This window comes from Drosophila persimilis, unplaced genomic scaffold, assembly GCF_003286085.1.
Source record: "Drosophila persimilis strain 14011-0111.01,24,50 unplaced genomic scaffold, DperRS2 tig00000191-arrow-pilon, whole genome shotgun sequence".
Taxonomy (NCBI): domain Eukaryota; kingdom Metazoa; phylum Arthropoda; class Insecta; order Diptera; family Drosophilidae; genus Drosophila; species Drosophila persimilis.
In genome coordinates, this window is record NW_020825298.1 from 3,306,787 (window position 1) to 3,334,496 (window position 27,710).

Consider the following 27,710-nt stretch of genomic DNA (forward strand, 5'->3'; position numbering starts at 1 on the left):
AATGAAATATTCGCAGTATCGCACAGATCTAAGTATAGTGCTTCAAGACGTCAAAAGCTAGCGCTTTGCAACACTGAAAGTCCCTCACTGCGCAGCGTGTGTTGGGGAAAAACCATTTTATAATATTTTATTCGATCTAAAAGTAGACTTCCCCCGAAAATCAAACAAAACATAATCAGCTCTGCAGGCATCGCTCTGTTCCTTCTGGAAGTGCTGTACAAAGTGAAAAGCAATGAAGAAAGTGCTATTAACGAAAACGCAGTGCATACAGCGGGTGTCGTCTGGAACAGACCTGATATTGAAACAGACAGCGCCAGTTGTAGTTGCTGTTGGACCCGCACCTTTGAACAGCAGCACGTACACACACCGAAAAGCCTTTCTGCCAGTTTACAAGGATATCATCAGAGAAGTCATGCGTATACCAGATAAAGATATACAACAACGTCTCATCGATGCTATTAATGGATCGGGGAGCGATAAGATATCTGCACCTACCTCGCGTCCAAATAAACAGTGTTGTTGTGGGGCGACCAAAGTGAGCGCTTCCACACAAACTGAGGACGAACCATGGATACCATCGCCCAGTACATCTTATCGAAATCATACGACGCCAAATACACTCGTAAAGGGGTTGATAAGAAATGACTCATTGACTGGTGTACCCAGTCCCAGTCCCAGCCCCATTCCTAGTCCCAGTCCAGCTCTATCCATGCCTCAGAAAGTTGCGAAAAAGCGTGGTCGTAAGCGCAACACCTGTGTGCCACAAGTGGTCAAAGTATCAGCAGCTGAAATGGCCCAGCAGGACCGGGAGGCTAAACAACTATCTCCCGTGATCACCAAGAAGAGAAATCTGGAAGTTCCTGTATGTCAAAGTGGCTACAGACACACAATTGTATATTGCAAGTTTGGACATTAATTTATTTGTATTCCCAGGAACGAAAGAGGAAAGAGGAAGATCGACCGGCGTTAGAGCGTCGCAGCTCGACCATGTCGGATGTGTCCATCAACGTGGCTGAAGGTATCGAATGTGTCTACTCTTACATTGAAAATGGTATGGACAATGAAAAACTCATTCGCATAATGGCTATGGAATTCCAGAAGGCCCGTATTTTGTCTCTTCAGGGCCTGCTGTGAGTAATTGTAAACATGTACCTTGAAATCAGATGTGTGATTTTAGTTCTTCCCCTACTTAGACCCATTCATGATGATATTCTAGACGGCGACATTTATGGCGTGCGGCGTCAGATTTTTGTTTGCAAATATAGCAATTTTGATATCAATGAAATGATTAGCGCTGATGGTGAAGATTGCCTGGAACTTGCTCTAACGAATGATCGTGATCCGGATCTAGTCACAGCCCTTTTAACAGCCGGCTGTGTGCCCAACCACATATACGAAAACGGAAATACGGCCCTCCACATAGCTGTCATCAACAACATTGATAGAGAATCCATAAGGCAACTAATGCTACGTATTGACCTGGATCTCTTGCTACAGACAAACGATGCCGGGTACACTGCCCTGCACCTGGCAGTGCGTCACAATCAGTACCATGTGGCAGAGACCATATTGGACTGCATAGATGAGCGGCAATTGGAGGGGAGGGCTGTATATCGGAGGGCAACAGAGACGACAGACTCAAAGCTGACGCCAGAGAAAGCGTTTGCCAAATACTATGAGCGTGCCTGCGATAGACTAGAAACAACCAAGGATGTGCTCAAGAATCGCCGATTAAAGCTGGATATTCTAAATACAGCAGAGTTGATGGCGGGCAACACTCCTCTTTTCTTTGCTGTAGAACAGGGGCAAGGTGAGCTAATGGAAAAGGCGATAAAATATTTCGTAATGTTGCATCATCATCGTCTTTATATTTCAGAGCATATTTGCTATTTCCTGTTGGCTCATTTGTGCGATCCAGACCAGGAAAACCTCAGCGGGCATTCCCCCAAATCGTTTCACTACGAATATGCTCGCATTTTGAGGATTAATTTGAAAATATCCCGCGTGATGGATAAAGTCATTGGCATATTAAATGGATGAAGATAAATGTACATTACATCGAAAATTAAATATGTTTAGCCCCAGTTTAGTTCAAAATTGGTTTTCTTGAGCTTCGCCAATTCCATTGGACGCAGGGACGGTGGTAGACCAATCTGATGTGTTCTCCAAGGCCATTTCTTTGCTTTTCGCTTGCGAGTTTTCGAGTTCTTCTGCGCTCCAACTGCAAAACAATAATTGTTAGGTATTTCCATTTGTAATCCCTTTCCTACGTGGAATGTACCTAGCTTTTCCAGCTTCTTGAACTCCCTTTCACTATAATGACCATAATTGCAATACAGATCGAACTTGCAGTATCCCTTAAAATAGCGCTGACATGGTTTCTTTAGACGCTCCTCTGCCAAAATTTTAGCGGGATCTATGTACATACATATGTAAGTGTCAAACAGTGGGTTAGTTGGACAGTGGGTACGCTCTGTTGCAAGCAGAGATAGTAGCTCGTACCTTCAAAGCGCCGCATGTACCGATACTTGGCCACCGTGTGAGATATGCCATTGTTGTGCAGCTTCCGCACATTCAAGTCACTTTTCATAAAACAACCGCAGTAATCACAAAAATAACTTTGCCCCATTTGGAAAGGGGTGAAAATGTAAACAATAACTTTTCGTCCTAGAGATGGTTAAATCCATGAGTCGATAGTACTACCACTAACCATACAGTATAGTATATACCACGCAAAGTACGTGATAATGCATGTGCACCCATACACTAAAACATGCTGGTGGCAAAACAGATCAGACCTGAGAGAGTTCAAAAAATCTGAAAAAACATACAATCACATATTTTTGTCGAAACATATTGCGTGTGTACTAACACATGCAAAGATGTTCTCTCTGCGCTCTCTCTCTCATGATGACGTCACTCTGGGGTACGGATAGCGCAAGTCGGTGTGTGACACTTTCGTTGTATGAACTGGCACATCTATATACTGTATGGTTAGTGCTTGAGTACTTTGGCAAATGAAATACTTTGTGTTGCAAAACGGAGTAGGGAAACTGCTGAAACTGCTATACAGCAACTACAGCTGGTTGAAGAATTAAGGGGAAAATCCCCATCCAAAAAACATTTACAGAGGTGTTTTATATTACAAATATTCATGCATTTATTTTAAATTTCGTTCGCGTAGTCGTGAGCGATCCTCGCATTACAATAGACATTCCGGCGGCAGTCAGAACAAGGATCTCTACTGCGACCTGATTGACGGCGACTACCAAGAGGAGCGGAACTACTACTCACATTCTGAGCAGCTCTAGTCGTCGACTCACTAAATTTATTTTTCTCCTGCTTACGTTGGATAGCCGAGAGGGCTACCGCTTCAGAGTTCGCTTCAGTTAACTTGGTATCTCCACTGTTTTCGATCTTGGCTATCGTCGCCGTGAAGTAGTCCGTGTAGTACTGAACGTAATACGCAGTCTCACCCGGGTTACCTCCACACTGAATGCCTCCGATGTCAGGGGACATACATAGTAGAGGTTATAAGGTGCGACGTCTCGGTTATTTTTTCGCTGATGTCAGCTTCGATGTTGTAGCTGATAGATACTGAAACAGAAGTAAAGCGATGAGAGAATTGTGTAAGATTGTGTAAAATTGTTTAATTGTCTACCAGCACGTTCATCTAGGGTCAGAGGTGGATCCAGCGATGTACAGGAATTGTGCAACTCCATCGAGTCAACGAGCGTGTCAAGACCTGTCATGTGTCATGTCTTAGACCTTGGAGGTACTTCTCTTCAGACCTTCTTTTCAATCAATAATCTTATGATTTTATACTGTGAGATAACTAAGCCGGAAACACACATTTCATGATCACTGCCGACTGCTGGTTGGGTTTCAAAACTGTCTTGCTTATGGCGCTGATAACTGTGTTAACTCCATCCATTGTTTCACTTCCTCAACGGTGGTAAATTCGATAAATGCTATACCGCTTGACGGATCTAAATTTCAAACAGAAGCAGATACAAAACGTTTGCGTCAAAAAATGATGATGGATCCGATGGGGTTGTAACATTGGTTCGAAGTTCATCGATTATCATTATCTATTGCAAACATAGCTAAACACTTCCGTCCATTTTCTTACTTATTTGATTAATTTCCATGGATATTCATCGAGTCTTTGACGCTGTTCCGTTTGACGTGTATTCATGCGCCTTCCCCTCCCTTTACAATGCGCTCGTGATCTGAAAGTATTTAGAAAGAGAATCAGCTAAAGGGAATCCAGTATGACAATTGACACTTTGTGCACACTTCAAACTTGGTGATTCCCTTGGTCACGCCAAAGATAATGATGATTTTGAGGGCATCACTGCCAGCCTGTATATTGTTGCCACCAAACTGACCCTCATTCAGGTTTCCCGTTCACCTTCTCTGCTTTTATGTGGAAGATTTGTTCCACTGGTTATTCCATTTCTGGTCTGTGGCTGATATCCACGAGGTTGGCTGCAAGTAGGTATAGGCATAGGAGATTTGTAGCCAGCTTACTGGTTACTGGACTTGCAGTCCAGTAACGTGCTGCTTTCGTCGGTTGTGCTTCGAATTCGGTAAAGGTCATGACCATTTTTGTTTAGGTTATTGTGGCGCTTGTAGTCTTTCTATCTCCGACACTGATCATGGTCAGAATTATCATCACACTGATCACTGCCATCCTCTCGTCCGAACTGGCGCTGCTCAGGACGGAGAGGACGGATAAATCTACCGCTTTCATTGCCACCTCCTCCACCTCCGTCCATTCCTATTCTCTCCTTGAGGTAAATCCGCGGCCTTGTAGGCACCCCGGTCACCGTTTAGGTTAACAAACTTCTATCAAACGATCTAAGATTAGACAACTGTTTATAGCCTTCCACTCTTTTTTTTTTTTGTTTTTGTGGCACTCTTTTTTGCCATTCACACAATAGCGATAGTTGATTGTAGCGTGAGAATCTAGAGATGAAAATATTTGAAGAACACCAAATTATTTTAAGAAAAAGAAAGAAAAAAATGTTTACGCAAGGCACAGATGTCAAGTTAAATATTGCAAATTATAAAAATATGATTATTATTATAGTATATACGATTATAGTCGGCTCATTTACAGTTGTAATGAAATATTCGCAGTATCGCACAGATCTAAGTATAGTGCTTCAAGACGTCAAAAGCTAGCGCTTTGCAACACTGAAAGTCCCTCACTGCGCAGCGTGTGTTGGGGAAAAACCATTTTATAATATTTTATTCGATCTAAAAGTAGACTTCCCCCGAAAATCAAACAAAACATAATCAGCTCTGCAGGCATCGCTCTGTTCCTTCTGGAAGTGCTGTACAAAGTGAAAAGCAATGAAGAAAGTGCTATTAACGAAAACGCAGTGCATACAGCGGGTGTCGTCTGGAACAGACCTGATATTGAAACAGACAGCGCCAGTTGTAGTTGCTGTTGGACCCGCACCTTTGAACAGCAGCACGTACACACAACGAAAAGCCTTTCTGCCGGTTTACAAGGATATCATCAGAGAAGTCATGCGTATACCAGATAAAGATATACAACAACGTCTCATCGATGCTATTAATGGATCGGGGAGCGATAAGATATCTGCACCTACCTCGCGTCCAAATAAACAGTGTTGTTGTGGGGCGACCAAAGTGAGCGCTTCCACACAAACTGATGACGAACCAAGGATACCATCGCCCAGTACATCTTATCGAAATCATGCGACGCCAAATACACTCGTAAAGGGGTTGATAAAAAATGACTCATTGACTGATGTACCCAGTCCCAGTCCCAGCCCCATTCCTAGTCCCAGTCCAGCTCCATCCATGCCTCAGAAAGTGGCGAAAAAGCGTGGTCGTAAGCGCAACACCTGTGTGCCACAAGTGGTCAAAGTATCAGCAGCTGAAATGGCCCAGCAGGACCGGGAGGCTAAACAACTATCTCCCGTGATCACCAAGAAGAGAAAACTGGAAGTTCCTGTATGTCAAAGTGGCTACAGACACACAATTGTATATTGCAAGTTTGGACATTAATTTATTTGTATTCCCAGGAACGAAAGAGGAAAGAGGAAGATCGACCGGCGTTAGAGCGTCGCAGCTCGACCATGTCGGATGTGTCCATCAACGTGGCTGAAGGTATCGAATGTGTCGACTCTTACATTGAAAATGGTATGGACATCATTCGCATAATGGCTATGGAATTCCAGAAGGCCCGTATTTTGTCTCTTCAGGGCCTGCTGTGAGTAATTGTAAACATGTACCTTGAAATCAGATGTGTGATTTTAGTTCTTCCCCTACTTAGACCCATTCATGATGATATTCTAGACGGCGACATTTATGGCGTGCGGCGTCAGATTTTTGTTTGCAAACATAGCAATTTTGATATCAATGAAATGATTAGCGCTGATGGTGAAGATTGCCTGGAACTTGCTCTAACGAATGATCGTGATCCGGATCTAGTCACAGCCCTTTTAACAGCCGGCTGTGTGCCCAACCACATATACGAAAACGGAAATACGGCCCTCCACATAGCTGTCATCAACAACATTGATAGAGAATCCATAAGGCAACTAATGCTACGTATTGACCTGGATCTCTTGCTACAGACAAACGATGCCGGGTACACTGCCCTGCACCTGGCAGTGCGTCACAATCAGTACCATGTGGCAGAGACCATATTGGACTGCATAGATGAGCGGCAATTGGAGGGGGGGGCTGTATATCGGAGGGCAACAGAGACGACAGACTCAAAGCTGACGCCAGAGAAAGCGTTTGCCAAATACTATGAGCGTGCCTGCGATAGACTAGAAACAACCAAGGATGTGCTCAAGAATCGCCGATTAAAGCTGGATATTCTAAATACAGCAGAGTTGATGGCGGGCAACACTCCTCTTTTCTTTGCTGTAGAACAGGGGCAAGGTGAGCTAATGGAAAAGGCGATAAAATATTTCGTAATGTTGCATCATCATCGTCTTTATATTTCAGAGCATATTTGCTATTTCCTGTTGGCTCATTTGTGCGATCCAGACCAGGAAAACCTCAGCGGGCATTCCCCCAAATCGTTTCACTACGAATATGCTCGCATTTTGAGGATTAATTTGAAAATATCCCGCGTGATGGATAAAGTCATTGGCATATTAAATGGATGAAGATAAATGTACATTACATCGAAAATTAAATATGTTTAGCCCCAGTTTAGTTCAAAATTGGTTTTCTTGAGCTTCGCCAATTCCATTGGACGCAGGGACGGTGGTAGACCAATCTGATGTGTTCTCCAAGGCCATTTCTTTGCTTTTCGCTTGCGAGTTTTCGAGTTCTTCTGCGCTCCAACTGCAAAACAATAATTGTTAGGTATTTCCATTTGTAATCCCTTTCCTACGTGGAATGTACCTAGCTTTTCCAGCTTCTTGAACTCCCTTTCACTATAATGACCATAATTGCAATACAGATCGAACTTGCAGTATCCCTTAAAATAGCGCTGACATGGTTTCTTTAGACGCTCCTCTGCCAAAATCTTAGCGGGATCTATGTACATACATATGTAAGTGTCAAACAGTGGGTTAGTTGGACAGTGGGTACGCTCTGTTGCAAGCAGAGATAGTAGCTCGTACCTTCAAAGCGCCGCATGTACCGATACTTGGCCACCGTGTGAGATATGCCATTGTTGTGCAGCTTCCGCACATTCAAGTCACTTTTCATAAAACAACCGCAGTAATCACAAAAATAACTTTGCCCCATTTGGAAAGGGGTGAAAATGTAAACAATAACTTTTCGTCCTAGAGATGGTTAAATCCATGAGTCGATAGTACTACCACTAACCATACAGTATAGTATATACCACGCAAAGTACGTGATAATGCATGTGCACCCATACACTAAAACATGCTGGTGGCAAAACAGATCAGACCTGAGAGAGTTCAAAAAATCTGAAAAAACATACAATCACATATTTTTGTCGAAACATATTGCGTGTGTACTAACACATGCAAAGATGTTCTCTCTGCGCTCTATCTCTCATGATGACGTCACTCTGGGGTACGGATAGCGCAAGTCGGTGTGTGACACTTTCGTTGTATGAACTGGCACATCTATATACTGTATGGTTAGTGGTACTACTCTTGATAGTGATGCAAGCTAATAGACTATCGTATGCATTTTTTTGCAAATTTTGTTATGGAAATATATGAAATCTTTTAAATATTACATTTTTGTAATAGCCACTCCAAAATAATATCATTTAAAGGACTGGGATTTTCCCAGGCAGTCGGCATGTGGGCATGGCAAAATGTTTCATCTAGCTAATAATATTCGACGGAATATCAAAATTTAACAATAGGAACGACTATCCTCTTTTGTTTTTTTTTTTACCTATTTCGCTAAAACCTTTTTTTAGACAAGATCCAATAAAAGCAAGTGTTTAAAATAAACCAGTCAATTAGAAAATAGATTCACTAATCGTATAAAATTATGTGGGCATGCATAAATGTTCTATATAGCTAGTAATATTCTACAGAATATCAAAAACGGGGGATATGTAAAAAAGATCTTGAATTCGTCAGTATATGGTATATTTAGAAAATATCACGTAAATTTTGGTATATTTGCGAGGGCCAGACAGTATATATATGATAAATAAATCCACGGTCACACAAAGTGAAAGACAAAAGATATTGGCAAAAAGCCGGTGGAAAAGGGAAAATTTAAGAGTTGTAAACCGCTTATTAGAGGAATGGAGCCTACGCTGGATACGTATAAGCTTAGCTGTGAGCTGTTTGGCCACAGCTTAGATGTGCGCGCTGTTGCCGCTGGTAGCGTCACGCCCGAGGGTCAAATTATTTTGTCTGGGTCTCGCGACAAGAGTACAAAGCTGTGGAAACCAATTGGGTGCGTTGTTTGAGCTAGAATCATGTGGTTTTTTAATCCTCAATCCTCCTTTGATATTCCAGCAACGAGTATATTGAGAGCCTGACGCTGAAGGACCACAAAAATTTCATATCCTACATATATTTCCATACCGCCGAGCAGTGGATTTGCACGGCCAGCAATGACGCGACAATTTGCATCTATAAGCAAGACGGCTTTCTGCCCCTGCTTACGCTTAAAGGTCACGAGTCGACCGTTTGTGCCTTGTCTGAGGGCCTGAAGCCGCGCAGTCTCATCAGCGGCAGTTGGGACAAAACGGCTCGTGTGTGGACCATAGGAGAAACGGGCGAAGCTACGACCGTGTCCCTCAAAGGGCACGAAGCAGCCGTCTGGGCTGTGGCCACTCTGAAAACGGAGCAAAAGTACGTGACCGGTGGGGCCGACAAGTGCATTTACTACTGGAACGAGAAGGGCGAGAAGCTGCGTCTGCTCAAGGGCCACACCGACTGCGTTCGCGGTCTGATTGGCCTAGAGGCCAACACGCTACTCTCGTGCGGCAACGATGGCGTCCTGAACTTCTGGAACGAGGAGGGCGAGTGCGTGCGCAAGCTGGCCGGGCATACCAACTACATCTATGCCATGGCCCGAAACCAGGCCTTGGGCGACCAGGTCGTTGTCTCCTGCGGCGAGGACAGCACTCTGCGCATGTGGAATGTAATAACCGGTGATGAGTTGGGCGAGCCCATTCTGCATCCGGGAATATCGGTGTGGTCAGTGGCGTGTCTGCTAAACGGAGACATTGTCACGGGCTGCAGCGATGGCGTCGTCCGAGTCTTTAGCAAAGACCCAGCGCGTCAAGCAAGCGAGGCCAACCGAAAAGCCTTCGACCTGGCCGTTGCCACTCGAAAGTCGCAGATAAACGAGGAGATTGGCGGCGTTAAGAAAACTGAGTGAGCCTTGCCTTCGCTTTTCTTTCATCTCGCACTCGGTGCCTTATGTACTCCTTTCAGTCTTCCAGGTCCTGAGGCCCTGCTAGCGAATGGAACCCGCGAGGGACAAACGAAAATGGTACGTCATCTAGATGGATCCGTCAAGTGTTATTCCTGGGAGCTCGGCAAGTGGAATTTGGTTGGTGATGTCATGGGCGCCTCGGGTGGCACTCAGGTCACCTCCGGCAAGAATCTGTACGAGGGCAAGGAGTACGACTTTGTGTTCAATGTCGACATCTCCGACACGGCTCCGCCGATAAAACTTCCCTACAACCATGGCGAAGATCCGTGGCTGGCAGCACAAGCCTTCATTCACAAGAACGATCTGCCACAGGCATACCTCGAACAGGTGGCCAACTTTATTGTAAAGAACTCTAAGAGTGGGCCTGTGGTGATGAGTCAGGCACCCAGCGGCTATCAGGATCCCTTTACTGGCGGCTCTCGCTATGTACCCGGCTCTACCAGTACGAATGTCGCAACCCCTGGCAATGCGGATCCCTTCACCGGATCCTCTAGCTATTCTACTAGCGCAAGCAATGCGTCGTCCAGTGTGGATGTGAACTTTGTGCGTGCGGGAGATAAACATTTCCCCGTCAACAACTATCGCACGTTTGACACCTGCGATGCCACCAAAGTGCTGGAGAAATTAAAGTGAGTGGATTGGTGATTTGATGGCTATTACATTAAGGATCTTTAAATTGCTGAATTGCTTTTTTCAGAGAGTTCAACAAAAAGCTTACGCCCAGCGATGGACAAGTTGGCGATGAATTGTTGCTTGCTGTCATTAAGCTAACTGATCAGTCTCCGGTGGTGGACCTGACAGCTCTGGAGGCGTTGACTATTCTACTTAAATGGCCACCCGGTCAGGTCTTTCCGGTCATCGATATACTGCGCCTGGCCGTGCGCAACGAGGCAATCTTCAGTATCCTCACTAATAGCCATAACATCCTTGGAATCGTAATACCACACCTCAGTGGAGCTGCGGCTAATCAGTTGATGGTGGTGCGCTGCTTGGCCAACAGCCTCACCCACCACACTGGAAGGAAGCAGGTGGAGTCGGAGTTGCCCAAGATCATTGAACTGATTAGTGGAATCCGTGCGGGCAGCGCCAATCTGCAGATTGCGATGGCTACCTTCTATCTGAACCTGACCATTTCGCAGACTCTGGGTGTGGCAAAGTCCGAGGTGTGCTATATGGTCACCGCGGGTGTTGTGGAGCTGCTCAAGTGGGCCAAGGATCTGGAGGCCTGCTACCGTTCCATGCAAGCCATCGGAAACTTGACCACGACCCCATGTGGCCAGGAGACCATCGCCCAAGTTATCTCCGTCGACTATGTGATGGACAAGTTGCGTGAACTGACCAACACGCCTCAAGGCGAGAACTTCAGCAAGTTGAACACGGTGGGACAGGCCCTTCTGGCGGCATTCTAAGTATACTTTCTGCCTAATTTCTAAATTATATATTGGAGAATGATTTTTCTAAATAAATATTAAACACTTTAGTCGGCTGACGTTTTGGAATGCTGAGGCGCCTCTTCTGTGCCTGCTGGCTTCGAATTAGCAGCGGGCTGCTGTCGGCTGTTTATGCGCTCCAACAGCTCCAGCTTCCATCGCTCCTCGGGCACTCCCTTGGCCCAGTCAGGCACAGTAATGTTGGGTAGCGAAATCGTGGACATGGCTTTCAGTATCTAAGGATATAAATATTGACATAAGATCTTGATCGTCTAGCTTTCCACGAGTACGGCCAAACAACCTGTTCGGTTTGCGTCTTATCCAGCTCCATTTGAAGTTCTTGGGGTCGGGGCTCATTCCACACTTGCCGTTCGATTTCAATGTCGGCACTCTCAATGGGAGGCATATTGGGATCGCCGTGGGTAACTGCTGCTGTTGTCAGATCAATGTCATCGTCATCATCTACAGGTACTGTGATGGCCTCCGCCTCCAATTGTGGTGGCTGTGGCTCTGTTCTCGGTTCACTGTCGTTCACATCACCATCGTCCATGGCAAGCATTTGGTATCCATCGTAGGCATCCGAGTCATCGCTATCTTCGCTCTCGATACCAACGCGCGGATGGTCCACTGCTGGCGTTGGAAATATCTCATGACCAGGATCAGACGGTAATTCTGGCCCCATTGCTTTATTATTTATTTTTCCGTAGTTCTTTCTTCGATAACGATAGCCCGTAGCAGTGCTGTAAAATTCCAGCCAAGACAGTAGGTAGCGAACCAGTAGTTCGCTTTATTGCGAACCTATAGAGCCGTTACTTTTATAAGCAGGAATGTTAACGGAGACTAAACACGTATAGTTGTGAAAATTTAATACATATAACCCGCTGTGGAGGCAACGGCAGCTGAGCTGCTCGCATCGGGTACCCCGCCCTTTTGATGCGGCACAATTGTGGATTTGATGTCCCGATTAGAGGTTTTGCGCAGCTCCGTCGCGGCATGCTGCAGCTGCACGGTGCACTCGTTGCTGGCGCCATTCAAGGTGAGATGAGCGCACTCCTTTTCCAGAAGCATGGCCAGAGCCTCGAGAAGCTCAACGAAACCGAGTGCCAAGGCGGCGCGACGGATGCGATTGAGTTCCTTGTAGAAGTGCTGGGTCTTGTCCGGCATCTTCTTGGCATGGCGCAGTACCTTCTGAACGTCGGACTGTAGGCTAGCCTGTCGTATCCACACAACGCTGCTCTGGGAATAGGAACGGCGATCGGCGCGAACTGGAAAGCTGGCCGTTTCGCCGGGGGCCAGATCCTCGGTAAAACCGAGTAACTCCAGATCTCCCAACCAGGGTATGACATTCGATCCTGGCGGCAGAATGTTCAGCATCAGATTTGACTTCTTCTTGGCATCGGTAAAGGCATACATGAAGCCGTACCACTTCTCGCCCACCCGCACCAAGGCGGCCATATTCTCCATTTTCAGAGCCCCGTGCAGCAGGACACAGAGGCACTCCTTCTGCTGCTCCGTTTGTGGGCCACTGCTGTGCTTTAGCACGATCGTGACATCCGCATCATCGCCGCTCTCTTCGGTGTCCTTGGGATCCTTGGCGTAAAACTCTCGAATGTCCTGTTCGAGTCTCTCCAGCTCGTAGTTCGGATTGCTTGTGTCTAGCGTGAGTTTGGCTGGCTTCGCCACTACTGCCATGCCCGCAGAGCGACGACTTGTCTTCTCACGCTCGACCTTCGGCAGTACCCAATGCCGGCTTAGAGTCGCCGGCGAGCCTATGTCGGACAGAGCCAGGAAACCACACACGTCGATCCGCTGATCAATTTGACGCACCTCGGCCTCCACGCCAAGCACTGCCGGCTGCTCATATGGGGTTGTGGGGGGCCAGAGCAGAACGGGAGCCTCCATGCGGAAATAGCTGCCGCACTTCAACGTGACCTCGGTGGACTTGTAGCTTGTCTCGCACAGACGTTCGATCAGCTCGAAAACGGCAGTGCGTCCCAGTTCACTTTTGTGACTCGGAGTAGAAGTGGCCTCATTTGTTTCGGGATTCTTTACGGGTGTCATAAATAGCTGACCTGGATAAAAGCAAAGGCAAAGGAAAAGGCGTTTAGGGGTAAATTCTTGAGGTGTTCATTTCTTTACCTACCCTTTAGTAAGGCAGCGTCTAAGAGTTGCTGATACATGACCAGGGCGCGGGTAAAATACTGATCACTGTGTAGTCCCAGACATATGAAGTTCAGGTTGTAGTTAGCCACAGTCCGGAGCCACGCGTACTCCGGATCAGCTTCTTTGCCGGCATAGGTTTCTAGAAAGCCGCTGATCGAAGTGGTGCCAAAACCCAGACCGCAGTCGGTGAACACAACCAGCTGCAAGAGGTTCTGTGCTCCCCAGGTGGACATTATGCTGACGGATGTCTTAAGCATGGTCAGCAGACAGGCCTTGTCCACCGTCTCGATCTTCTTCACCGCCTGTCGTATCTGATCATAGTCGCGTGTGAAATCCACCTTCAACTCCGCGGTCGTTGTATACGATATCAGGGCAAGGTGTTCCAGTTTGCCGGCCGCCGTGAAATTGTCGAGTAGATGTTGGATGCCCTTGGTGGCCAGCGATAGATATGTGTGCTCATTCCTGCCGGGAACTGGGCGTAGCATCGAAAGCGATGCATCTACGGCTATGATCGTCGGCATTGTAAATTATAGTAAAAACAATCAAAATGTACTTTTTCCTGAGCTGAGCGTCTTTGTTTACGTATCTTCTTCTTGTACTCCAGCTGAAAGTGCCATTCCCTTCGCAAGGCGCTCATTTAACGTTTTCAAGTGAATGGCATATTTCTTCCATTTGGCGCCAACAAAAAATTCAATTAAAATCGACGCCTGCTAAATACGAACTTAAGCATCTCAATCAATCGTTTGGGGACTGGACTGCATATTAGATTTTAATTGTCTTGATTTCGCCGCGAAACCATCCAGTGATAGAGACCCCTGTCATTTGTTTGCATTGCACTCAATAGTTTTGTATTAATATAAATTGAATTTTGATTCGATTCCACTTCCACCCCGACTTGACTATGCGGGGTCGGTCTCTTCCTGCTCTTTTAATTACATTTTATTAAAAACATATGAGCGCCGCCCGCGGGGCTCTCTCCAGCCCCCAGCATCGGCAGTCGGCAGTCGCAGAGGCATTATTCAGGGAGAGGAGAATACAAATCCACTCCCGACCAGGCGCCAGCATTCATTCAGTGTGCTCTGCTCGAGCAGTGAGGTCGCGTCTCCAAGCAAAGAATCATTTCCAAAGTGTGCCACATAAAATATTTCTGTTTTAAGACTTCTTGCAGTTGGAGTGTACAAACTTCTCAAGAAAGTGAGTAATAATTGTATTGACTAGCTCATAGTATCTTCAATGAATATAGAATATACTAGCATAGAGGCCTTATGCCATATATACAGCACAAACAATTTATCAACCTTTTAACCCAAGCCGAGCATCCTTATCAACAAATAATTCTCTCGTCAGCCTCGGTGTTTTTAATTTTTTACTCATTAGCGGTGATCGTAAATAATAATTTCACTCGCATATTTCTGACCCAATTTCCCGAATGCAGCATTTCCTCTCCATATAGTGGAAATCTGGCACGAGGGAGGGTAGGGATATTTTTGCGTCATTTGTTTATCGTTGCAAGAACAATATAGCCGATTATATGGCGCTGCGCTCTATATATGCATATATGTATGTACATATGTATGTACATACATAGTTCACACACATCAGCGAGGTCTAACCAACCACACAATGAATCCGATCCGACAAGGAACCCATGCGCTTTGTTTGCAAATCTTTTGGAATGACTTTATTTATTTGTGTTTTCCCCGGTCCCGTCCCAATAATAGACCCCTAAATATTGCATTTTTGGCTTGCATCGGCCATAAATTGTTCGCATTTTGTTTTGTTTATACGAATGGTATTTGTTATAAACAATTTTAGCTGTAATTAATAAGGAAATGTTTGGCTTATAACTACCACCCGGATACACAATGGCAAAACGGCGCGGAGCGACGCCATTTAAATTTATTTTCAATTTCCATTGATTCAGTTTCCTCTCGACTCTGCACAGAATACGCTGTGGATTGCACTCCACTACTCGAATCTGCATAGCTGCATCCCATTTAAAGATCATATCGGATCAGATCAGACCAGATCATCAGAGCCACGCACTACTGCATCATGGCCAGGGGAAGTCGAACACTCCAATTAGTATTCCTAGCTTTAATTGCTCTACTATCGCAATGGCAAACGACAACTGCGATGCCCGTCACGTAAGTACATATATTCTTTATTATCCATATATTTCATAGCATACCTTGGTTGATATTCAATGGGACACTTCTAAAAGACAAATATTTACGTATGTAGGTTCGTTCTCATTTGGTTCTCTATAAATATTTGCCTTTAAAAAATCTTTAATTCGATTTATCAACTTATCATAATATATTCTTTTTGTTGTAAACTTCTTTATAATTAGGGATTTTCCTATCATTGAATTTTATTTGATTTAATACTCAATATTTTATTAGATTTCAATGCTTTAAATCCTCCAAATAAAAGCCTAATGTCTATGCAGCTTATAGAAAATTGAAAAAGATTTAGTTTTTATTTAGGATAATCCGGAGAAATCCAGAAAAAGAATAAATCTCAGATCCCAAATCATTAAAAGAGCTGTAATTGGATGCCTAACTTTTGAACAGAAAAGAAAACTGAATACTCGGGGACTTTGACACATGTCACACACATTCGTTCGCACTTCATTCGGGATATGGGATTGGGCATTACCCATGGGGAATTTTTATGCGAAATATGCAAGACATCAACTCCGTGTCGGCGGCTGTCCATCCCCATCCCCAGTCCAATCCACGTCCCCTGCATCCACACGCAGTCCCAGGCGCTGGCCTCCCTAATGGCTAGTGCCTTCAGAAGAAACGAAGATGTTCCGTCCGTCCGGCTGTCTTCTCGTACGTTTGTACGTCCGTCTGTTTCTGTTCCGCTTATTTGTTTGTTTATTTTCGGACCCGGGGCCGGGGCCGAGGCATGTTTTTACTGCATCTCTCTAACTGCAGACACTTCATGCAAATGGGAATCGGGAGTGGGATAGAGCGGCATGTGTGCCCGGCACTTAGGCAGTCGCATCTCCCCCTACTCCTACTCCGCCCCGAATCACTCGTATCTATGCTCTCGCTCCGGCATATCCATCAGCATCAATGCATTTCACACAAACAGAAACTAAACAGGGTTCCTGACCCTGAGCCGGGAGAACCATTCACGATCGCAATCGAAATGGAAATTAAGAGTGGGAATTGGAATGGGAATGGGAGTGCGGCCCTTCAATATTTATAGATACAATGGTGGTGGCGGCAGAGGCACAGGCAATGCCAGCGGCCTCCCACCCAGATGATTAATGAGTGAGAGCGAAGCTAATTTTAAGCAAAACTCCTTGTCCGCTGCCTCGTTCCAGCAATGAGGAACTGCGCGGCACCATTCAGTCGCTGATCTATTCGTACAACCAGCTCGACAATAAGCTGGAACGGCACGAGCATCGAGAGCGTGCCCTGGGGGAGCTGCTGAAGAAGGCCCTGCAGTCGCTGCAAAAAGGCCAGAAGAGTCTGGAGCCCATCAATGGGATATTCGGAAGGCTAGACGAGCGGGTCAGCCAGATCGAGACCATGCTCATCACGGTGAGTCGGAGACATTAACCACAGGCCTCGCCCTTAATTCCACATTCCATCCAGCAAGAGGAGAAATACAATGCCCAGTCGGATCGGTTTAATCAGGCTACCGAGCACATGTTCAAATGGATGCGGGAGAACGACGAGTGCTTTAAGCGTCCTCCAGCTAATGCCAATTTGATTGCGGCTGCCCCAGCACCAGCGGCCATTCCCAATGAGTTTGTCAAGGAGCAGCAGCGGCTGAACAAGCAGCTCCTCGAGGAGATCCAGAAACTCTCATCGAGTGTGGTCTCTCTGCTGGACAGCAGCAAACAGGCAGCCGCCCAGACCCAAAAGAACTTCGACAGCATGCCCAAGGCCACCGAACTGCTCACCCAGATCGAGGCGAAGCTCCAACAGCACTCATCCAGCGTCACTACTGCAGCTCCGCCAAAGAACGATGAGTTTGAGGCGCAGCTTCTGGAGCGTCTCAATGCTTTGGGTGGTCAGGTGGCCAAACTGAGCGATGCTCCACCTCCAGCTGCTCCTGTTGGCCTCAATGAGAAGGACCGAGCGTACATCCAAGAGTTGAATAATGATACTTTGAATGCCCTGGCCAAACTGAAGAGCGAGACTGTTTCTGGACAGCAAACAGGTTGGTATAATCTTCAAATCTAATACTTTCTAACATAAGTAGATTAAACATCCTTAAAAATTGAAAGCTCCCTTCTGAAGCTGATCCAACATCCTTATGTGCACTGCACACTTATAACAGCATGAAATATAATCTAATGTTTATATATGTATTTCTTATAGCTTTGACCCAGACGACGGAACGTTTGCAGCAGACTGAGGCCAATATCCAGGCATTCTTTGCTTCCGCGAACGAGAGCAACAGCAAGCTGAACGATGGTTTCGAGGCGTTGGGCAAGTTCAATAACATCTTGATGACCAATTCCGAGGTGGTGCTAGACATGCAACGTAAGGTGGAGTTCGGCACCCTGCAGATTGTGCAGCGGGTTAGCAAGTTTTTGGAGGAACAGGTGACCGACTTGAAGGCTGTGCTCAACACACGATTTACTGCTCTGGATGGGGCCGTGGTCAGTGGTCAGCAGGAGACGACTCGCAACATTAGCGGGCTGCTGGATACGGAGCTTACGCAGGTGTGGCATCGAATCGAGATCATGTCCAGTGAAATTAGCCAAAGCAGGGATCTGCTGAGCATCATTCAGGCCGCTTCCGATGGCTACATAAACAGCACCTTGGCCACAATGATGGGTCTGGGCGGCAAGGTGGAGGAGACAAAGAAGCACATGATCGATATGGACGAGAACCTGAACTTCCTGCTGGGTAAACTGTCGCTGATGTCCAGCGAGTTTGCCAACATAAAAAAGGGCCTTGCCGACTCGCTCGAGGATCTGCGCAACTCCTTCCATCTCCTGCACGAGCGCATGCCGACGGGTCCGGGGCCGCACAACATCGAGAAGAACCAGTATCTGACCGACGTGAATCTGCTTTCCAAGCGCCATGCCCAGGAGTAGGAGGCAACCACTGCAATCATAATTAACATTTAACATAAATAATACAATAACCTTAACCGTAGCGCTTAAGGACGCCCACTTACAACATACAACATATTTATGCAATTGCGATCTTAAACTCTCTCTTAAATACATTTCGTTTATGAACAAATTACTCCTTCGCACTTCATGCTTACGCTCTAGTGTATTTGCTCCGGGCTATAATTTACATACGGAATAGGATAACTACTTAAATATATTTTATCAATTGAAATTTCATATTCGCTGGGCCTAAGCACCTAAGCCCTCACAGTTGCACTACTTGCCCCACCTCTGCTCGCAGCGTGAGTATCGGTAGAGCACCTTGGTGAAGGATTCCACGTTGAAGTACCGATCGCTGGGATGCGTGTGGAACTCGGTGAAGCGCACATGCCACGGCATCAAGCCGTACGTACACGTTTGACGTGCAAAAATGATGCCTAAGTCCGGGTCCGGCGCATCATAGCCCAGCCGCTTGGCCAGCCTTAAGGTTATCTGCTCGGTGAGGGACTCCCGCTTCTGCAGCAGACCCTTTACCAGAGGCGTCTCTCTAATTTCGTACAGATCTCGGCAGACATCCGCTATAAGGGCATGGCAATCCGCGGGCCTGATTCGGTAGACCTGCAGCAGCAAAGAAAAAAATCAATTAGCGTTTTGTACCGTGCACAGATAAGGCGACGATTATTTCTGGGAATCGACGGTCGGGTCGCTAGTACGGCGGCGTTTCTTATCAGCCTGTCTTACCTGCAGCTGTTGCGGTAAATGCGTACCGTTTACACCGTTCGCATACCCATTTTTCTTGTGCCCATTGGTATGCCCATTTTTGTGATGAGCCAGTTTCGCTGGCCAAACGAAGCTCCTACTGCTGCCGTTGCTGTCATCCCGTGGCTGGCACAGGGGAGCCAGGTCCACATAGCCGTGTTTTTCCTCGCGCCTGTCGTAGACACTGATGTGCTTTATACCAATGGCGAGAGCGTAACCGAAAATTGCATTTAGTCGTCCAGCATCCACGTAGTAGTCATCCGGAGCTATGATCAGCACCAGGTGCTGCGGCATTTTGGTCAATCTTGCCTTGCAGTCGGCGAGTAAGCGGTTCTCGTGCCGCTCACGCGCATTTTTTCCTCGACAAAAGTCATATGACCCGCATACAAGGGCATGAAACTTCTGGTGCAGTCGCCGCAGAAGCTCGTAGGCTCCGACCAGGAGTAACAGGAGCTTGCCAAGCAGTAAGCAGATCACCTCAATCATGGTGGGATCGGCCTGCGGAATGTGTGGAATCGATGGCGACCGCTGGTGGCCTCCTGTTGCTTCTTGAGGTGCCGTTCAAAGTGTACACAAGCAAACATAACCTGAAAACAGAGGCGGAACGTTAGTCAAACACTTTTGTTGGAGCCAAGGACTCACCCACTCTAATCAAGGCCTTTGTGGCGTAATGCTTCAATCACTATGTGGGGGTCATCGTGTTATGTAGCTTCTTTCGAATAAACCCGAGTACGTGTTCTAATTAGAAAAGTGGCCGGAGCTGAGTTTTGGTTTTGGTATTTCTCCTTCATTTATTTGTGGTGTTTTTGGTGGTCATACTCTGTATCGATGGTTCGTGAAATGTTGCAAGGGGTGATAGAACAACGAGGTAAAGATACAAGACTAACTGCTATACATAAATAAATATAACAAATCGTCTTATAGAAAATTAATTCATCAATGGGATAAAATTATGTGTTCAGGGCTGAAGATCCGGCCTATCTAGTTATATCAAATCGAAGATCAAAATCAACGAATTTGACTAGCGATCATGTATGGAGAACAATTAACCCACTAGTGATCTGTGGGTATTAAAATACTCTCCACGAAAAATATGAATCTTGAAGAATGTGGTCTTTTTTCAAGCAAAGATGAAGGATAGTTTTTATAATTAATAATAATAAAAATGTGGTATATTTTTATAATGAGATCGCATAATGTGGTATTTAGTTGAATCGGGTAGAATCTGTAATAACCGGTTCACAACAATGAGTCCCATTCCAAAATACAATACCTACAAGCAATTTAGGATAGTTATTATAATTAATATATGTATTATTTTCGGCAGTTTAATTCAAGTTATAATCCTGTTTGAATAAAGGGGGCTTAAGTGGGCTACGATCGGTTTTACATATATATAAGACGCTATATTGTTGTTGAGGAACCAAATTTTAGGCAAAAACAATCAAAGTCAAGTGTTTAAAATAAGCCAGCCAAGTAGAGAATAGATTCATTAACTGGATAAAATTATGTGGGCAGGGCTGAGAGATCTATGTAGCTAGTAATATTCCACGGAATATCAAAAACGAGGAATATGTATAATAGAGCTTGAATTCGTCAGTATATTAACGGTATATTTTTATAATGAGACCGTATAATGTGATATATATCGTAGGGTGGGCACTGCAGCCGGCATATACTGTTGCAAATACCACATAAGATTACCATTGAGGAACCAAAATTGAGGAAAAAGTAAAATTTAATTGTCTACCAGTTCTCAGTTAATCAAGGTGAGTGATTCCTGTGATTACCCATCAACCGCACACCCCTTCCCCTTAGCTGGAGTTGTGATTATTTGGATTTAAGTCGGTGGCCAGAAGGCTGTCTGGAATAGTGAGTGGGTGGGTGTGTGCAGTGTATCCTAAATATATATCCATATATATTTATGTTCACATATATGTATATGTGCATGGTGTGAATGTACAAGAGACAGCTGCTGTGCCGCCTGTGACAGCGGAGCTATGGACGATTTAGATGTTATGGCTATTTTTGTGTGATTCATTTTGTTTGTAAAATTAAATTCATACAAACACGTACATGTGTGTATATGTATGCGCGAATATGTACTTGTGAGGGTGTGTAGATATGCTTTTTTGCGCGTTTTTCGGTGTATTTTTAATGATGATTTCATATCCAATTCCATTTTACTTAACTACAATTGCGCAGATACAAATGTATGTACATTGTATGCAAATTAATTCATTCGTGGATTGTTCTGGTGCATTTTAACCACTCGACTATGACTACTCAGCTGTTCTGTGACTCACGCACACACACACACATAAAGAGTCGTTTCCCCAATTCAATAGTTAACGCAAGCCCAAACCCAACCCTCGGCTGGCTGATGACTCAAAAGATGGCCGTGCTATCAGAAAAGTTTGAAACTAAAAACGGGTGCCGAGATTACAAGCTGTGCATATTGCTGGCTGATTGTACATATGTCTCTTAATGTGGCCTTATAAGGCGGCAGGTTTTATTTTCCAATTAGCAGTAATTTGAGATAGTGCATCCAACTCATACACACAGACTTTAATGCACGCATACGTGGGATAACGGTGCATCTGCTGCAGACATTTAATCTGTTTGGGATTCTAGTTTATAAACGCATCTGCCCCAGCAACAGTAACAGCAACAGCAGAAGCAACAAGAACTAGTATAGTCGCCAGCCAGTTAAGATGCTAAGCAAAAAAAAAAAAAAAACCACTTGCCGGTGCAATAAACTCATTGCGCAGCTGTCGAGGCTCTCTCTCCCTGTTTCTCTCTTTTTGTCTGTCTCTCTTGATTGCACGCTGAGGGGAGCCTTTAATGAAAGCTTTCTCTGCTATTCAAGTCAATGTGCATCTTTTCAGCGTAAGCAAAATCATCTACGCCGAAAGTGAATATTAAACCAGCATTTTCATTGCCATCCAGTTGCTTGCCCGTATTGGTCAAGTCTCCAGTGCCAGGCCAAAATAGGAGAAAATGCACTAATATCTGAAGCTGGAACTGAAATCGCTGCTTATATGAGCTAAACATAATTTGGTTAACAGCACAGGCTGGGCTCGTCCTGTGCACAGTGTATTAAAAACAGGGTTCCGCTCTCTCTATCGCTTTGTGTGTTGTATATGCGGCTGCCACCCACTGAGACGAGACCAAATGTTTGACCATCGTAAGAGCGCTCTCTGGGCATGCCTCACCTTGTATAAATTCATCTTGGTCCTGTGCGTGCGCGTGTGCTCCTTTTAGGGTGTGTTCCGCCGTATGGGTGTGCCGTAACTGTGACTGTATGTGTGTATTTGTGTGTCACTCAGCCCCGCAGTCGTCACTTGACCCACTTGGAGCCCGGAACAGGATCCAGGACATTTTTTATTGGACAAACCTGTGAATAGTGTGTGCTTAATCTGTTAATCTCTCACCTCAAGAAGTGTCGGGTGGAGTCGGTTGAGGTTGAGCGACAGAAAGACGGACTTCATTTATAACAAGAAAGGAGTGACTGGGTGGCTGCCTGGCTGCCTTTTGGTTTCCATTTCTGTGTTCTTTTCTTTGCGGCTTTTGTCGTTGCCTGTCTAACAATTTGTATGGCTGCTGCCACCGCCACCGCCGATGCTGCTGCTAATGCCGATGTTGTGTGACGACCGCTGTGCCGTGTCCGTGTGTCTGAGCATGAGATAAAAAGTAAAACGGAAATTACATAATGTGCTTCAACGTTCGTCTTTAAAGTGAAGACCACCCAACCAACGGCCGCAAAATGTTCTCATGCTGTCGTGCCAACACCAAAGTAAGCAAAAAGGACAAGGGCAGTAAGGCCGAAGAAGAGAATGAGGAGGTGGAAGTGGCCGAAGTGGAATTGCCGGTGTCACCTAACACAACGAACGAAAAGGAGGAGCAACCCCAGCTGAATGGCACTGCAGCCAAGCTTGAAAGTGAAACCGAGGCGGAGCCAAAGCTAGAGCCAGTCTCTGAGTTGGCCAAGGAGGCGAACGATACTGTCGCCCATCAAACAGACCCTCAGCCGAACGATGAAGTTGCCAAATCCGATACTGGTATTAACTTATTCCCTAAGTATACACAACTCTATCTACTCTACCTCTCTCTGTCTCTCGAGAAAAACCGCTGCTCTGCCTCTGTGTGCTCTTTGAAGCACTACAAAGTAATCACACGCACGGCTTTTGTGTACTGCACAGGGTTCAGAGACCTCCGCGGCCTGGACATGGGCTCTCAATCACTGCGGCTGACCAGCCCAGCCCAGCCCAGAGCTTCGTTCTCGTTCATTTATTTTCCTTTTGATTTTGAACCACTTTATGCTGTTTTTAGTTGTACTCTCTCTTGTTTCTATGTGCATATAAAGAATATCGAGGAATAGTGCCGATTCATTACCTGGTAATGACTTTTCAGACATGAACATCAATCAAAGTATATGTATGTACGTACACTATGTGGATGTATCACCAGACCCGATATAAACTATAAAAATAGATTATAATTACAATTTAAAGGCGATAAATGTTTGCAGTTATCGCATCGCATTACAGCCAGGAAATATCCATTTATGAAACGATGTAATATGTTTGTATATCGGCTTAATTCCTTGATATTCGCTTGCACAACTTAATCTTCTTGAGGAGTAATCTTGAGCAACGTTTTCACAGTCATTGTAGACGATATAGCTGCACCAGCATCCACAGAAAAAGAAGCAGCTAGTCCATCTCCACCATCGCCCGTTCTGCAACTTTCGGTCCGCTCAACGCACTCGTCGACATCTACGGCCCCACCCGCATCAATGACCAGCGCCGGTGCGGAGGATGAGGATGATGTGGTTGTGGCGACGGTCACACCGACGACGCCGCCACCTCAGCCACCGCCCACAAAGAGCTGCCTGTCGCGCCACAATTCCACACACCAATCCATCAAGAAGAAGGTGAACATAAGCAACCGGGCGGAGATCATTGAGCCGGAGCCGCTGCCACCGCTCATGTTGACCAATCACAATAACAACAACGGCTCGCTGGCCGACGACGATGAGGTGTTCTCCGACTCGTTGCCGCCGCCCAAGCGTGAGAGCATGTGTGCGCCGTATATCGAGGGGGATCTGGTGTCGGAAACGCTCGCCTTTGCCCACGGCCTGCCCGTCTGGTTCGAAGACGAGCGCCTCAATGAGATGTATGCTTGTTGTTCAATCCTTGTTTAGTTAGCCCATACGCGTTCTCTGCGTTTCCGTTTCGACTGTTTCACTGTACACTCTGTTGTCCTCTGATCTCCTCCTTCCATGCATCTAGGGGCTGCATCGAGCCGCCGGTCACTCCAGTGGGACGCGATGAGCTGGAGCTGAAGCGCCAACGCCTGTACACGGAGCTCCTGCGGGCCGCCCACGCGGCCGTCGAGCACAGCGTGGCCGTGCGGGGTATGATGATAGCTTCGTTCTGTTCTTTGGCTCAGCTGTAACCGAAATTACTTGACTCGGTTGGATTAATTTACGGATCACATGCGATTTGCCATTTGTGCGGAATCAGTTAAAGGTTTTCCTTAATTTTCGATGATAAACCGCTTATATCAGCATATATCCTAGAATTAAACTTAAATCCCAGTCAAGTAACTTTGAATATCGGTTTTATAACTCTTGTTCTCTTTCTCTCTTGTTCTTTCGTTCTGTTTTGTCTGTTTGCTGTTTGCCTAGTGTTTGCATGTGACATTGTCGATCTTTGATTTTTATACCCTTGCAGGGGATATTATATTATATTACTCAGAAAAGATATAAAATGGTTTCAGGGTCCATAATGTCTGTCTGTACTCCGCCAATATTGGAGCAAAAAATTAGGGTATTATCCTTCAATAGCTCTCCCAAATCCAACCGAAATCCAACGTTTTTTTTCTGCAAGGGTATCCGAAAGCTTCGGTATCCGAAGTTGGTCTTTCTTTCTTGTTCCTTCTCACTTTGAACTTGTTGGCCGACACTTTGATTTATTACATTTCCTAATTGATGTTTATTAAGTGCACAGCTCATGGACTTTTTCTGTTGTAGTCCTGCATCACCATCTTCATCATTCCAGCGATCACTCATTCTCAGAGACGTTTCTCGATGACTTTTGATTTGTACCGTAATGTTTTCGATAGCGATTTGTTTTGTGTGCACGATTTATTGGGGGAACGGACTCCATCACTATCTTTTCTCTGTGTGAATATTATACGTATAGAGTTCAATGTTCTTAAGGCACTACTTTTGATTAAAGAGAAAGAAATGGTATAGTTTGTCATTACAAAAGAATTCTTCCCTTCTAATCAGAAAACGAGCCAGACGCTAAGCCATCCGCTGCTGTCGGACATTTGGAGAGCATTTGCGAACGCTTGGAGACCCTAGTTGATCGCTTGGAGCGTACATTGATCGCGCCACAGCCGCAGCTGCAGCCCCAGCCCCAGCCGGAATCGATTGAATTGCCCCCGCCACCACCCCCACTACCAGAAGCTGAAGAAGCTCCCCCAGAAGACTCTCAAGCCGAAGCACCTCCACCGCCAAGCAGCAGCATGAGTGTCGCCGGATTCGAGGACATCGTTGCGGGCCCGCTGAGCAAATACCTGACTTTGTCCGCTAAAATTGGAGGCGATGTGGCCCAGCATGCCGATCTCGTGAGGAGCGCCTTTGGGTGAGTCAACAAAATGAGTCATCTCGATTTATGCTCAATTCGTTGTCTCTGTAACAGCCTCCAACAGCAGTATGTGACTCTGGCCACGCAGATTGCCCAGCCGGCGCAGCCAAAGCAAGCGGAACTGTTGAAGCCAACGTCGACGCAGATCAGCGCCATTCAGGATTATCGGGAGAAGCATCGTACGTCCCCGTTTTTCAATCATCTGTCCGCCATTAGCGAGAGCATTCCCGCTCTCGGCTGGGTGTGCGTCGAGAAGACTCCCGGGCCGTATGTGAAGGAGATGAACGACGCCGGCCAATTCTACACGAATCGTGTACTGAAGGAGTGGAAGGAGAAGGACAGCACGCACGTGGAGTGGGCCCGCTCCTGGGTACAGACGCTCACCGAACTGCAGGCCTACATCAAGCAGTACCATACCACGGGTCTAGTGTGGTCCGGCAAGGGAGCCGCCCCGTCCGGCGGAGCCCCCCCACCGCCACCACCCGGCGGTCTGCCGCCACCACCGCCTCCATTAGACTTGAGTGCGCTGAAGCTCGACAGCGGCGGCGATGAACGCAATGCACTGTTCGCTCAAATCAATCAGGGCGCTGACATCACCAAGAGTGAGTACGAGTTGTCCAGTCTTTTAGGATTGTTAATCAATCTTTTTCTTTCGGCTCGCCACTGAACAGACCTGAAGAAGGTCACTGGGGATATGCAGACCCACAAGAATCCCTCACTGCGCACTGGACCGGCACCGTTCAAGACGCCAGCCCAGTCTGGCTCGTCGGCTGCTCCCTCAGCTCCCGCTGCCACCAAGGCCCCTGTCTTCACACGCGATGGCAAGAAGTGGCTGATCGAGTACCAGAAGAACAACAGCGGCCTGCTGGTGGACAACGCCGAGATGAACAACGTTGTGTACGTGTTCCGCTGCGAGGGCTCCACGCTGACGGTCAAGGGCAAGGTGAACAACATCGTGCTTGATTCGTGCAAGAAGTGCTCGCTGCTGTTCGACTCGGTGGTGGCATCCGTGGAGTTTGTCAACTGCCAGAGCGTCCAGATGCAGGTGCTCGGGTTTGTGCCGACGATTTCCATCGACAAGAGCGACGGCTGCCAAATGTATCTGTCCAAGGATTCGTTGGGCGTGGAGATTGTGAGCTCCAAGTCTTCCGAGATGAACATTCTCTTGCCCGATGATAGCGGCGACTATGTAAGTCTAAAAAGAATCCGAATCACTTGAAAATAGAAGTAAATTATATTATTTTGTGCATTTTGCAGACCGAGTTGGCTGTACCGGAGCAGTATAAGACCACCATTGCTGGCAAGACCCTCAAGACTGTGTGCGTGGACAGCCTCGGCTAATGTGGTAATCTGCTAGGGTCCATCAGTTGCTTTTCCAGCTATTATCAACAGCATTGGCCAGACCACATGGCAATCATATGTGTATTTAATATTAAGCGCAAAAGTTTTCGTAATTCAGAAATTTTAAGATCAAACCCTTTCGTACAGAAATCGTTGCCAAACATTGCTATCATGGTACTTGAAATGGCCTAATGAAAGTAAAGTATTTATATATGTTTATGTCAATGGAAAAGCGATGAACCGAACCGAACCCAATGTATTTATATATCGAGAGTATGAGTGTGTAACGAAACTAAGCACGAGATTCGAACCTTTTAAGCAGACTCTTCATTTGATCGTCAGAAAAACTCTTTTTATATTCTATTTAAATACAATTTAAAC

The 27,710-nt window shown here is 46.1% G+C and overlaps 10 protein-coding genes and 1 long non-coding RNA gene across 13 annotated transcripts; 5 read left to right on the forward strand and 6 right to left on the reverse strand.

The window, feature by feature from the left end:
- The first annotated feature begins 91 nt into the window (after positions 1-91).
- Positions 92-2,089, forward strand: LOC6595536. Its single transcript, XM_026988215.1, has 4 exons — positions 92-862; positions 934-1,130; positions 1,194-1,810; positions 1,877-2,089. Exons 1-4 carry the CDS (start codon positions 233-235, stop codon positions 2,038-2,040), a joined length of 1,608 nt encoding a protein of 535 aa, XP_026844016.1. The 5' UTR covers positions 92-232; the 3' UTR covers positions 2,041-2,089.
- On the reverse strand, positions 2,065-2,644 carry LOC6595535 (zinc finger matrin-type protein 5). The gene is made up of 3 exons (XM_002020634.2): positions 2,503-2,644; positions 2,282-2,416; positions 2,065-2,221 (listed from the first exon to the last, which is right to left on the reverse strand). Exons 1-3 carry the CDS (start codon positions 2,627-2,629, stop codon positions 2,076-2,078), a joined length of 408 nt encoding a protein of 135 aa, XP_002020670.1. The 5' UTR covers positions 2,630-2,644; the 3' UTR covers positions 2,065-2,075.
- A 485-nt stretch (positions 2,645-3,129) lies between these two features.
- Positions 3,130-4,868, reverse strand: LOC6604450. 2 transcript variants are annotated; one of them, XR_003408720.1, is made up of 5 exons: positions 4,748-4,868; positions 4,300-4,491; positions 4,133-4,232; positions 3,662-3,989; positions 3,130-3,597 (listed from the first exon to the last, which is right to left on the reverse strand). It is a non-coding gene; the product is annotated as an uncharacterized LOC6604450 (long non-coding RNA). The 2 variants fall into 2 exon arrangements; XR_003408719.1 differs by having other exon boundaries at positions 4,300-4,868.
- Positions 4,869-5,214: 346 nt separating this feature from the next.
- On the forward strand, positions 5,215-7,209 carry LOC6595634. Its single transcript, XM_002020641.2, has 4 exons — positions 5,215-5,991; positions 6,063-6,250; positions 6,314-6,930; positions 6,997-7,209. Exons 1-4 carry the CDS (start codon positions 5,362-5,364, stop codon positions 7,158-7,160), a joined length of 1,599 nt encoding a protein of 532 aa, XP_002020677.2. The 5' UTR covers positions 5,215-5,361; the 3' UTR covers positions 7,161-7,209.
- Positions 7,185-7,764, reverse strand: LOC6595633 (zinc finger matrin-type protein 5). The gene is made up of 3 exons (XM_002020640.2): positions 7,623-7,764; positions 7,402-7,536; positions 7,185-7,341 (listed from the first exon to the last, which is right to left on the reverse strand). The coding sequence occupies exons 1-3, from the start codon at positions 7,747-7,749 to the stop codon at positions 7,196-7,198; spliced, it is 408 nt and encodes a 135-aa protein (XP_002020676.1). The 5' UTR covers positions 7,750-7,764; the 3' UTR covers positions 7,185-7,195.
- A 901-nt stretch (positions 7,765-8,665) lies between these two features.
- Positions 8,666-11,365, forward strand: LOC6595632 (phospholipase A-2-activating protein). The gene is made up of 4 exons (XM_002020639.2): positions 8,666-8,895; positions 8,958-9,824; positions 9,885-10,514; positions 10,583-11,365. Exons 1-4 carry the CDS (start codon positions 8,741-8,743, stop codon positions 11,292-11,294), a joined length of 2,364 nt encoding a protein of 787 aa, XP_002020675.1. The 5' UTR covers positions 8,666-8,740; the 3' UTR covers positions 11,295-11,365.
- On the reverse strand, positions 11,309-12,087 carry LOC6595539. Its single transcript, XM_002020638.2, has 2 exons — positions 11,617-12,087; positions 11,309-11,551 (listed from the first exon to the last, which is right to left on the reverse strand). The coding sequence occupies exons 1-2, from the start codon at positions 11,995-11,997 to the stop codon at positions 11,363-11,365; spliced, it is 570 nt and encodes a 189-aa protein (XP_002020674.1). The 5' UTR covers positions 11,998-12,087; the 3' UTR covers positions 11,309-11,362.
- Positions 12,088-12,164: 77 nt separating this feature from the next.
- On the reverse strand, positions 12,165-14,042 carry LOC6595538 (integrator complex subunit 14). Its single transcript, XM_026988311.1, has 2 exons — positions 13,459-14,042; positions 12,165-13,387 (listed from the first exon to the last, which is right to left on the reverse strand). Exons 1-2 carry the CDS (start codon positions 13,997-13,999, stop codon positions 12,180-12,182), a joined length of 1,749 nt encoding a protein of 582 aa, XP_026844112.1. The 5' UTR covers positions 14,000-14,042; the 3' UTR covers positions 12,165-12,179.
- A 532-nt stretch (positions 14,043-14,574) lies between these two features.
- On the forward strand, positions 14,575-18,655 carry LOC6595537. Its single transcript, XM_002020636.2, has 5 exons — positions 14,575-14,672; positions 15,424-15,625; positions 16,819-17,038; positions 17,093-17,663; positions 17,825-18,655. Exons 2-5 carry the CDS (start codon positions 15,534-15,536, stop codon positions 18,547-18,549), a joined length of 1,608 nt encoding a protein of 535 aa, XP_002020672.2. The 5' UTR covers positions 14,575-14,672; positions 15,424-15,533; the 3' UTR covers positions 18,550-18,655.
- Positions 18,656-18,810: 155 nt separating this feature from the next.
- Positions 18,811-20,119, reverse strand: LOC6595534 (dehydrodolichyl diphosphate synthase complex subunit NUS1). 2 transcript variants are annotated; one of them, XM_026988457.1, is made up of 3 exons: positions 19,976-20,119; positions 19,312-19,916; positions 18,811-19,188 (listed from the first exon to the last, which is right to left on the reverse strand). In XM_026988457.1, exons 2-3 carry the CDS (start codon positions 19,813-19,815, stop codon positions 18,847-18,849), a joined length of 846 nt encoding a protein of 281 aa, XP_026844258.1. In that variant the 5' UTR covers positions 19,816-19,916; positions 19,976-20,119; the 3' UTR covers positions 18,811-18,846. The 2 variants fall into 2 exon arrangements, with proteins under 2 accessions (XP_026844258.1, XP_026844259.1); XM_026988458.1 differs by having other exon boundaries at positions 19,972-20,119.
- A 2,742-nt stretch (positions 20,120-22,861) lies between these two features.
- Positions 22,862-27,698, forward strand: LOC6595533 (adenylyl cyclase-associated protein 1). The gene is made up of 7 exons (XM_002020632.2): positions 22,862-23,390; positions 23,997-24,507; positions 24,624-24,748; positions 25,628-25,985; positions 26,043-26,590; positions 26,660-27,177; positions 27,246-27,698. The coding sequence occupies exons 1-7, from the start codon at positions 23,096-23,098 to the stop codon at positions 27,327-27,329; spliced, it is 2,439 nt and encodes an 812-aa protein (XP_002020668.2). The 5' UTR covers positions 22,862-23,095; the 3' UTR covers positions 27,330-27,698.
- Positions 27,699-27,710: the final 12 nt, after the last annotated feature.

Bases quoted from the DNA above. Each gene is read 5' to 3' on its own strand.
- LOC6595536 (XM_026988215.1), top strand. From the start codon at position 233: ATGAAGAAAGTGCTATTAACGAAAACGCAGTGCATACAGCGGGTGTCG. The intron at 863-933 runs GTATGTCAAAGT...TTGTATTCCCAG, and splicing joins AGAGAAATCTGGAAGTTCCT to GAACGAAAGAGGAAAGAGGA. The intron at 1,131-1,193 runs GTGAGTAATTGT...TCCCCTACTTAG, and splicing joins TTGTCTCTTCAGGGCCTGCT to ACCCATTCATGATGATATTC.
- LOC6595535 (XM_002020634.2), bottom strand. From the start codon at position 2,629: ATGGGGCAAAGTTATTTTTGTGATTACTGCGGTTGTTTTATGAAAAGT. The intron at 2,417-2,502 runs GTACGAGCTACT...GTATGTACATAG, and splicing joins GTACATGCGGCGCTTTGAAG to ATCCCGCTAAAATTTTGGCA. The intron at 2,222-2,281 runs GTACATTCCACG...ATTGTTTTGCAG, and splicing joins CAAGAAGCTGGAAAAGCTAG to TTGGAGCGCAGAAGAACTCG.
- LOC6595634 (XM_002020641.2), top strand. From the start codon at position 5,362: ATGAAGAAAGTGCTATTAACGAAAACGCAGTGCATACAGCGGGTGTCG. The intron at 6,251-6,313 runs GTGAGTAATTGT...TCCCCTACTTAG, and splicing joins TTGTCTCTTCAGGGCCTGCT to ACCCATTCATGATGATATTC. The intron at 6,931-6,996 runs GTGAGCTAATGG...TTTATATTTCAG, and splicing joins TGCTGTAGAACAGGGGCAAG to AGCATATTTGCTATTTCCTG.
- LOC6595633 (XM_002020640.2), bottom strand. From the start codon at position 7,749: ATGGGGCAAAGTTATTTTTGTGATTACTGCGGTTGTTTTATGAAAAGT. The intron at 7,537-7,622 runs GTACGAGCTACT...GTATGTACATAG, and splicing joins GTACATGCGGCGCTTTGAAG to ATCCCGCTAAGATTTTGGCA. The intron at 7,342-7,401 runs GTACATTCCACG...ATTGTTTTGCAG, and splicing joins CAAGAAGCTGGAAAAGCTAG to TTGGAGCGCAGAAGAACTCG.
- LOC6595632 (XM_002020639.2), top strand. From the start codon at position 8,741: ATGGAGCCTACGCTGGATACGTATAAGCTTAGCTGTGAGCTGTTTGGC. The intron at 8,896-8,957 runs GTGCGTTGTTTG...TTGATATTCCAG, and splicing joins AAGCTGTGGAAACCAATTGG to CAACGAGTATATTGAGAGCC. The intron at 9,825-9,884 runs GTGAGCCTTGCC...TACTCCTTTCAG, and splicing joins GGCGGCGTTAAGAAAACTGA to TCTTCCAGGTCCTGAGGCCC.
- LOC6595539 (XM_002020638.2), bottom strand. From the start codon at position 11,997: ATGGGGCCAGAATTACCGTCTGATCCTGGTCATGAGATATTTCCAACG. The intron at 11,552-11,616 runs GTTGTTTGGCCG...TTATATCCTTAG, and splicing joins ATAAGACGCAAACCGAACAG to ATACTGAAAGCCATGTCCAC.
- LOC6595538 (XM_026988311.1), bottom strand. From the start codon at position 13,999: ATGCCGACGATCATAGCCGTAGATGCATCGCTTTCGATGCTACGCCCA. The intron at 13,388-13,458 runs GTAGGTAAAGAA...GCTTTTATCCAG, and splicing joins AGACGCTGCCTTACTAAAGG to GTCAGCTATTTATGACACCC.
- LOC6595537 (XM_002020636.2), top strand. From the start codon at position 15,534: ATGGCCAGGGGAAGTCGAACACTCCAATTAGTATTCCTAGCTTTAATT. The intron at 17,039-17,092 runs GTGAGTCGGAGA...CATTCCATCCAG, and splicing joins TCGAGACCATGCTCATCACG to CAAGAGGAGAAATACAATGC. The intron at 17,664-17,824 runs GTTGGTATAATC...TATTTCTTATAG, and splicing joins TGTTTCTGGACAGCAAACAG to CTTTGACCCAGACGACGGAA.
- LOC6595534 (XM_026988457.1), bottom strand. From the start codon at position 19,815: ATGATTGAGGTGATCTGCTTACTGCTTGGCAAGCTCCTGTTACTCCTG. The intron at 19,189-19,311 runs GTAAGACAGGCT...TTGCTGCTGCAG, and splicing joins ATTTACCGCAACAGCTGCAG to GTCTACCGAATCAGGCCCGC.
- LOC6595533 (XM_002020632.2), top strand. From the start codon at position 23,096: ATGTTCTCATGCTGTCGTGCCAACACCAAAGTAAGCAAAAAGGACAAG. The intron at 24,508-24,623 runs GTATGCTTGTTG...CCATGCATCTAG, and splicing joins GACGAGCGCCTCAATGAGAT to GGGCTGCATCGAGCCGCCGG. The intron at 25,986-26,042 runs GTGAGTCAACAA...TCTCTGTAACAG, and splicing joins CTCGTGAGGAGCGCCTTTGG to CCTCCAACAGCAGTATGTGA.